Below are 10,000 nucleotides of genomic sequence, written 5' to 3' on the forward strand. Positions count from 1 at the left end.
CATCAGCCAAGACGTCACTATTAGAAACTTTGAATAAAGTATCAAAATATGAGAATAATATTAAGATATAATAAAAAAAACACATATTTCTGTTATAACGTAAAGCTCTTAAAAATGACGTAAAGTTATGAAGTAAAAACAACACCGTCTTACATCTTAAAAAATATCAGCAAAGACGTTATTAGAAACTTAATAAAGTATCAAAATGTGACAATAATATTAAGATATAACAAAAAAAAAACATATTTATGCTAAAACGCCATGCTCTAGAACATGGAGTAAAGTTATGAAGTAAAAATAACAGTCAAACATCTTCAAAAATATCAGCCAAGACGTCACTATTAGAAACTTTGAATGAAGTTCATAATCTAAAACTATGGAGTATAATAATATAATAATAATAATAATAATAATAATATAATAATAATAATAATAATAAGAGGAAAAAGAAGTCTACTAACTTCTCGGGTAAGAAAAGACTCTTCACATGAACGATCTTTATTGACAATAGACGGACAAGACTGGGTGAGCATATCACAACATGAACAGGGTGGCCAACTTCCACGAGATCTTTTCTGCACGATATTCACTTCTTCCCGAAGATTTGTAAAAAAAAAGAACATAAAAAATGTGCAACGCATTGCCATAATGATAACAATGATAATAATAAAGGTAATAATAGCACTGACAGCATATATAAAAGTAAAAAATATGTGTGGATGGGACTAAATCAATTTCTTTTTAAACAAGTATTTTGGAATTTGCTAATTTTGTGAAAATCCTATTTCATAACAATTTTAAAAAGCTGCATAAAAATTTTACAATGTTCATCCATGTATATATATATATATATATATATATATATATTATATATATATATATATATATATACTATATATATATATATATATATATATATATATATATATATATATATATATATATATATATATATATATATATATATATATATATATATATATATATATATATATGTATGTGTGTGTGTGTGCGTGTGTATGTATTAATAAGACGATAATTAAGAAAGTAATCATGTTTTATATTTTCAAACAAACATACACGCCATACATAATACATATATATGTGTGTGTGTGTGTGTGTGTGTGTGTGTATGTAGGACTTGACATTATTTTTAATTCGATAAACAAGATATTTTCGTACATCCACATCTCAATTATTACAAAATTCCCTTTACTGTCAAGAAAGCAATTTGCTTTTTCTTTTATAGACATGATGAATCAAAATCAACAAATTTCGAACATGAAAGCTTAACTGTACAAAAATGTACATAAATGAAAATAAACATCATCACATCTTAGTATTTTTCCACGTTCGGTACACAACAATGATAAAATATACGTATTCTTTTAGTTTTTATAATGATAATAAAAATTGGAAATGATATACAAAACTGTGTGATGACGCATGGAACTTTGGTGAAATATTCTATTCATATAATTGGCTTAAATGATAGCACCTGTATAATCGTAAATACTATGCACATAGTTCGGTTTTCACATGACATTGTGATAAAATATTTCATCAGAAAAAACGGCAAACAACTGATAAGCATATGCAATATGAGTTCTTAACAGAATATGCTTTAGCTTAGATAAATAACAAAATTTCGTTAATAAATCATTTCAAAACAGCAAACAATTTCCAGCTTTGTTGCGTAAATAACAGACCTCTTCCAGTACAGAATATTTTGCAGGTTATATCTGTAAAAATTCAAAGCAAATCACGGCATAAATCTACAAAATATTCTACAATAAATATTCATATACCTTTACCTTTACAAAATCATATCTATATATCCTAGGCCGGAAAAATAATACGGTCCAAGTACAAAAAATATAAAACAGAATGCGCATCAAATGAAGAGACATTAACAAACATCAACAATATATACACACTAACTACTCATGACTGATGGCCACCCCGGATGAATACAAAAAAATAAATATCCGGTCTGATGAGGAGACAGAGAGAGAAAGAGAGTGTGAGAGAGAAAGAGAGAGAGAGTGAGAGGCTTACTCAAGATCAAGATGCACATTGTCTCTCTTGTTCTTTTTTACAAGTGACTGTGTACAGGCCAGAGAAGGAATACAAACTCGTTTCTTTTATCACATACCAATTGGCTATATACACTTTTTCTTATCAATGAACATAAGTAAACAGAATCTCTTTAATGCAGTCGTCCTTATATATATATATATATATATATATATATATATATATATATATATATATATATGACAGCAAAGAGTTTATTGTTTCCGTGCACCTGATGCTGAGTGACTTTACAAGGACCCTGGCATAGATCTTTGTAATAGGGTTATGAATAGATGACCTGCTCATTGGTGGGACATTTTCTCTTACAATATAACCAGAGTGGCCAAACTTAGCGAAACGGAAAAAAGGGCAGTTAGCTTTCCTGTTCTGATCGGCAGTCAATAACTGAATTGTATTGCAGACTTTATGGCATTGAGAGGATAATTTAAACATTATTAGGGGCAATTTTCCCGTTGTCTGAAAACAAAATCTCTGAGGCTTTCAATTTATATAAGCATACATGCATGAACATACTATATATATATATATATATATATATATATATATATATATATATATATATATATATATATATAAATTGGTTTATAAAAAAGACTGATGATAAACATTTACATATGTACGTATAAATGTACGCATACATCGGCGGCACACATGCATACAAACCGTTCACATATATAAATTGCACATAAATGTATTTATGCATGTATGTTTATAAATACATAACTGAAATTGGAGTAAGTGTACATAAGTATTTTGATTATATATTACCATATAAATATTGACTTGCCCAACCACTTTCTTCCAAAAATAACAGTAACAAATATCGTAGCTAAAAATATGGAAGATCCAATTGGATACATATTAGATATATGCACAACAGTTTTCAATTTATTTTGTCAAAGATTGGCCACCACTTAATTTGGCTTTTGAAAGAGACATCATCACTGACAACTAGGCTGTGTCAGTATTTAGGAAGAGTATTCAAGCTGCTTGTGTCCACAATACACAAAAATTCTTGGACACGTTCTGCAAGTTGAATTCGACAAAACTTTTATATCTACGCACTGCGCGTCCCTTGGCACTTTTGTATATATGAATATATTTATATATTTATAAATCGCTGGCATAATGTTTATCCAGCATAGGCTGGTACTACCATGCTCAAATTTGAGTCCAAAGTTTGTGCATGGCAACACTGTCAGGCATTGTGGCACTTCAGCGAGGCTAACTAAGAGGCAAATATTTGTTTTCATTGATAAATGCACATTGATCATTTCTTGCAAAGCATATTACTCGTGCCTCAAGCTAAAGAAATATTGTATCCATCCAGTTACAGAATTTCTTTGATATACACACACAAAAACATCTCGCATGTTTAATACACTGTGTCCACTTTTCCAAAAGCACTGACGGGTTGCCTCTTGCTTGGCATCACAGGTATCAGATCCCCGCACCTGCTTGAGTACTGATGACAATTTTGGAATCAGCAACAACAGCTGTGGGTGTGGTAGACTGTGGGTATGGGCGGAATGTGTGTGGGCCATTCCCTCAATTAAGGTGATGAGGGATTATAGGTTTAAGGACAGAGTACTTCAACTAATAACTCGGATTATAGCTACCTTGGAAACCATAATCCTGAAAGATGGAGATGAACCAATATATATTACAGGTTGGCACAGGCTGATGCATGGCATAAGGCTACACTGGCTGCTCATATATAATATGGACGAGATGCAGCAAAAGCTCAATTAGGAGGAGGCTTCGTTAGTAAATCCTCAAATAGGGAAAAATATTGTGATAACATGAGTTTGAATAAATCTTAAACAAAGTAGGTTTGACCTGGAGGAGGAGGTTGCTCATTAGGAGGTGGATGGAAAATCCAGCTGCGGGTGAGGTAGTCTGGGGCATCTCTTCTGAATAAAGAGGGTGCAGAGGGGTGTCTCATCCCTCCTGTTCCATTGACCACTTGTGGAAGATTTCCATTAGGTATATGATTTGGCCCTGGTAAAGTAGTAAAATTGTTTGAGGGAAGGAGTGATGCTTGAACCTCATTGTATTCACTAACACTCATGTATGTATGTTCAGGAGCATCTCCTGAACCGACAGGTGAAGACCCATCAGGCCTTTCCTCATCTTTTGGATGAGGGGACGGAGGCTGTTTTGTTGGGCTGTGTAGCCATGGTGGTGCTCCAAGATCTGGGCCTGTCCTGGAAGACCATGCAACCTCTGATGGATTTGTGCCAACCGCTGTTTCCCAGTAAGGATTAACAGTAAGAGATTTTGTTGTATTATGGCCTGAAGTTTTGGTTTCTTGGAAAGGCCATGGACCATTCTGGTGTTCTGCTGCTACCAGAGGCCTACTTGCAGCTTTTCCACCAATAGTACCGGCCAAGCCTGATCTTAAACGAGACCTCAAGGTTGGCATGGAGCGCCGTAACTTTTCCCAAAACCTAGGATCACGTGGCTGTAGAGTTGTGCTTGCATTGCGAGTGATTGATGATAATTCAGGGTCAAGCTCTGATCTGGGTACATCTTCTAAAGCTACTATTACGATGTTACGATTTTTAACATTTTTCAAGGAGTCAACATGGGCACTCTTAAAATCATAACGACACCATTCTGCATCTACTAGCCCACGTGACAGTACAATCACAACCCTACGACTGCATGCTATGCTTTCAGCTATGGCTCTGCCAGCTACGGGGGCTGATGGAGCTGTACAGTCTCTTTGAGCTACGCATAGTCTATAGCCAGAAGCCTCTAATTCAGGGGCCATCAAACCACATACCCAAGTAGAGTCTTTGGCACTATGGCTTATAAAGGCATCAAAAAGTTTTTCTCTTTCTTCAACATAAGCAGTAGATTTTTCAAATAATCTTTTACCATAACGACTTACAGCCCATAATCTTAACCGCCGTCGATATGCAATAACAGTTACTGCCGATGCTAATACAATAAGAAGAATAGCAGCAGTGATAAGAAGTAGCATAACATAGTCATGTATTATTAGACTGTTAATGCGAGTGGTGGCAACATAATGGTCACACCGGACAGGAGTATCTGATAAAACAGGTGGACCAATAGTTTTGGTACTGTTATGCTGGCAGCGAACCATGCTTGCATTTGTTGCCTTTATTCGATTAGCCTCTAACCATGCCCTCAAATTAGCCAGATAGCCACATTCACAACTCCAAGGATTGTTGTACAGACTTACCTCTAATAGGAATGGATTGAGAGCAAGATTCCAAACAGGGAATGTAGTTAACAGATTATTATCAATACGGAGAAGCTCTATAGCCCTTAGTGGAGAAAAAGATACATTACTAAGGTGTTTGAGGTGGTTGTTATTTAAGTATAGTTCACGGAGACCATGTAAATCAACAAACTCAAATCCATGAAGAACTTCAAGTTTATTATGATCCAGACGTAACACTTCTAAGTTTTTCAGACCATTAAAAGTGCGGTTTTGTATAGAAGTGATCTCAGAATGATTCAAATGTAAAATCCTTAAATTTTTACGACCAATAAGTGCATGTGACGTAAGTGCTCCCATATTGTTACCATCCATAAAAGCCTCAGTGACATCCATAGGTACACCTGAAGGCATATGTGTCCAACCTCCACTACAGTCTACAACATTGTGGGTCCATGTGTGATCATGGTAGCAAGTACAATTTCTCGGACAGGTTTGTTCACAGTCACAAGCGTCAAAATCACAACAATGACAGAGTGTAAAGCAATGACGTCTATATGTACATAAAAACTGTTGTTGCTGTACAAATACTAGAGGCACAATCACCCCATGCCAAAGACTTGGGAGACGACACTGAATAACACCCACATCTCCCAAATGTGGCAAAATTGATCCTCCACTCATTGAATTTCCAAATCCTGCTCCAGCTGCTCTTAGAAGCCAATCTGCTCCACAGTCACATTCAAGAGGATTATTTGACAATAAAAGTAAAGGGGGTGGAGTTTGACGAGGTGAGAGTCTCAATGCTGACTCCTCCAGTATAGTTAGATGATTATTTCGCAAGTCAATAAGAGTAACATTAGTTTTATCAAGGAAAGTGTTTGAAGCCACATATGATATAGCATTATATTCAAGATGTACTTCTTCAATTTTATCTGGAACAACTGCAGCACTTATATCAGTCAAATTATTATGGGTAGCATATAGAATCTTAAGGCCAAGTTTTTTCTCAACCCCATAGTAATTTTCTAGTTTGACCAATAAATTGTAACTCAAATCTATCCATTCCAGATTCTTTGGGATTAATGCATAATCAAACCACAATATACTGTTATGAGAAACATTAAGCCATGTAAGATTTTGTAAGACTGTAACAAGACCATTGATATCACCCAGAGAATTATGATGTAGATTAAGACCTTTCAGATTTGGTGTTACTTCTAGAGCTCCATAACCAATATCTGTCAAAACATTGTTTGACATGTCTAATAATGCAAGTGAGGGAATTTCAGACAAAAATGATCGGCTTACATTTGTAATGACATTATTTGCTAAATTAAGATCCTGGAGATGCTTTAGACCACATCCTTCATCCAGGTAGCTGATCTTATTGTAGCTTAAATCAAGCGTTTTTAATAAAGGTGCCCCTTTTATGGCCATGGGGAAGTCTTGTAAATGATTATTAGAAAGACTTAGGTGATGTAGTGAGGAACAGTTATTCAAAGCATTTTCATGGACAGCTTCAAGTACATTTGAATCAAGAGATAAGTGAGTCAGTACAGCAAGCCCTTGAAGTGCTTTTCCTGATAAAATTGAAAGCTTATTGTTAGTTAATGTAAGGGTATACAAATTTGAGAGACCTGAAAAAGTAGCATCAGCGAGATGATTTAATTGGTTATTGTTAAGTCTTAGAACTTGCAAAGAATACAGATCTTTGAATGTGTCTGGCCCTAATTGAACAAGATGATTATATGAAATATCAAGAACAACCAGACGGATAAGCCCTGTGAAGGGTTCCATATTATTAGGTCCTAAAGTAAGCTGATTATGACTTAGATCAAGTGTTAACAGCTGGCCTAAATTGCTGAATGCTGCTGGGGGAAGTACACTTAAGGAATTATTAGCAAGACGTAATTCCCGTAGCTGCTGTAAATCAGCTAATGCAGACCTTGGGATTGCTACCAGTCTATTATGAGAGAGGTCAAGGAGCTTTAATGATGCTAAACTTCCAAAAGCCCAGTCAGAGAGATGTGCTAGCCTATTATGTTTCAGGGATAGTGTATATAGATCACTTGCACTTGTAAATACTTGTTCAGGGACCTCAGCAATTTGATTGTATGAAAGGTCTAGGTGATGCAAGGGTAAATTACACTCTATTGGTATATCACTTGCTTCATTCTTTGGTTTGACTGCTCCCAGTCCAAGGTCAGGAAGATGATGCAGACGGTTATGTGTGAGATTGAGGGATATGAGTGATGGAAGACTACATAACACACCATGTGGCAAAGACCATAATGCATTGTGGGCTAAGTTGAGATATTCAAGACGAGTTAGGTCGTTAAATGCATCACTATGGATGGCTAATGCAGCCCCAGGCCAGTCCTGATGGTGTGCCTTAAGTGTGAATCTTCGCAGATAGGGCAAGCCTGCAAATGCATGAGGAGGGAGTTCAGTAACTTTACAGCCAAGTACTTGAAGATCTTCCAGACGGGGGAATACAGAAAACATTCCCGGTGTTATTTCCGACTCAAATACTACTTGACGGGCACAGTGCAAAGTCAGAACAGTGACGTGTGTTGCTTGAGAAAGGGCTGGTAAGGATGCATTTCCTCCACTTTCTGTCAAAAGGCTGGTTGATAGTGTTCTTACATGGCAAGTAGTGCTCAACTGTTCGCCACCACTTGCAGTAACACCCGCATTTTCGAGTTTCCACTGGCACTCAGGAGGACGACCTCCTACACCGCCCAAGAGTGCCATGAATATCAGTAACATGCTCAGTTGCACAAGAGTCAAATAGAAAGGAACCGAATTAGACATCTTTATAAGCATGTGCTGCTGGTATTTCTTTTAGTATTATTCGTCAATTTCACAACGGGCAAAAAAATTTCGTGATCATGTCTTTCAAAGATTTGAAGGGATTCTTGAGCTTTATACAGAGAAGCAATTAATATTTCACTTCGATATGTCAGTTACAAAAAGCACTAAGGACACGTGGTTGTCGCGAATGGCAGGTGTGCCTGGCACGTGGCAAGATGGGCGACGGGTTCCAGTGTTAGCATAAATCGATGCCCAGGTCCAGGGGTACTGGACTAACAGCGTTTGATCCCGTGAACTGCCGTGGCTTCCCTGTATGCAGGCACGAAGACGCACCGACTGCCAAACGGGAACGCACTTACCTTTGGAGTTAGTTTGTATTCTAGAAAGTCCGAAAGTTCCTTAATGTATCACACTGCACAAATCGCTCTCCTCAAATAGCTTATTATTCTTAAATTACTGTCTCCTGTTCTGCTAACCACAATATTTGTTATTTCACATTTTCTAACCGCTGACACTTAAACAAATTTCGCTGTTGTAAATCTGATATTTCTCTTGTATTTCAATGCTCAGATAATAAATACTATCATATTTTCTTATTTTGAATTCGCTGTGCGCCTGTGGTCATAAGATATTTCACAATTCGAATTTCCAGATCACATAAAATTTTTGCAACCACTTTCAAAACAACCGTAAAAAACTAATATCGTTTCAGAAGATTCCATGGTAAATATTGACGTAAGGTACTTGTAGTAAATAACTGTCTTTTGTTCTCTTTTTCTTTTATTGAGAAACGTGTAGAAATCCGTCTACATTACTTTCCGATGAGAAATAATTTTTCTTCTCAGGGTTATTCCACTGCTGTCTTTTTCAGTCATTATTATTGTTTTATCACTTTACTTTTGTTGAATATATTCAGTTGTGCCATATGGCATAAGTCCCTGTAAGAAAAATACCCAATTAGAAACATGTAACTGCATTTTTAAAAAAATTAGCATTCGACAGAATTTTGTATGGGCCACCAGATTAAATTAGCTTTTTCTTTCATTAAGCTCGTATCTTGGATAAAATTGTAAAGAAGCATAGAACTAACGAAAAGGAATTCCTTTACCGATAGGAATATTTCGATTGGATCTTTACAGCGTTAAATCCGCGATGGGCAATATCTCTTAACAGAATCGCCGCAGAGATGCGGCAGGAAGAGGCCAACGCGAACAACCTTTCACAACCGCGTCTCAGCGCTCACTGACTCTCCCGCCACAGGCTCCGGTATATTTATTTACCACTGCCAGATGTCGCTAGGTCTTACGGCGCACTGATCTTTCACATCTGAGCAGATTAATTTTTCTGTGACGACCATGCGTTCTCGCAAGATGAGTTTCGAATTTCAATGCGGCGTGCTCTCCTCCCAAAAGAAACGGAAAGCAAACACAAAACTTATAATAAGGCGATTCTAATTTCTTATGGCAGCAGAAAGGTAACCATCCCACCCACCTCCTCTCTCTCTCTCTCTCTCTCTCTCTCTCTCTCTCTCTCTCGTGTTTTCGGGGGAACAGACGATGCTTCTTGTTACTTGGTTCTCAAGAATGAAAATTTTATGCATGATAATAATAGCTACGACATCAGTAGCATTAGTACGGGTCATAACAGCATTATTATTATTATTATTATTATTATTATTATTATTATTATTATTATTATTATTATTATCTTCTTTCAGAGCTTTTATAGAAATTCGACCAAAGATTAATTTCACTCAAGCAGAGCAAGAGTACATTTTTTTTTCCAGTAACACAGAATTTAGTTTCAAAACGAAAAAAACTTGCATCTGCTAAATCTTGAATTGTCATTTTTATTACATTACAAGCATGCAGTCACTAGTAAGGAATTCCTTTA

The 10,000-nt window shown here is 36.2% G+C and overlaps 1 protein-coding gene across 2 annotated transcripts; it reads right to left on the minus strand.

Moving 5' to 3' along the window:
• Positions 1–1,000: 1,000 nt before the first annotated feature.
• Positions 1,001–9,354, minus strand: LOC135198593 (toll-like receptor Tollo). 2 transcript variants are annotated; one of them, XM_064226321.1, is made up of 2 exons: positions 9,216–9,354; positions 1,001–9,045 (listed from the first exon to the last, which is right to left on the minus strand). In XM_064226321.1, the coding sequence occupies exon 2, from the start codon at positions 8,117–8,119 to the stop codon at positions 3,917–3,919; it is 4,203 nt and encodes a 1,400-aa protein (XP_064082391.1). In that variant the 5' UTR covers positions 8,120–9,045; positions 9,216–9,354; the 3' UTR covers positions 1,001–3,916. The 2 variants fall into 2 exon arrangements, with proteins under 2 accessions (XP_064082391.1, XP_064082392.1); XM_064226322.1 differs by having other exon boundaries at positions 9,198–9,352.
• Positions 9,355–10,000: the final 646 nt, after the last annotated feature.

The sequence above is a fragment of the Macrobrachium nipponense genome, chromosome 22, assembly GCF_015104395.2.
Source record: "Macrobrachium nipponense isolate FS-2020 chromosome 22, ASM1510439v2, whole genome shotgun sequence".
NCBI lineage: Eukaryota > Metazoa > Arthropoda > Malacostraca > Decapoda > Palaemonidae > Macrobrachium > Macrobrachium nipponense.

Coding starts and splice junctions, on each gene's coding strand:
- LOC135198593 (XM_064226321.1), bottom strand. CDS start 8,119: ATGCTTATAAAGATGTCTAATTCGGTTCCTTTCTATTTGACTCTTGTG.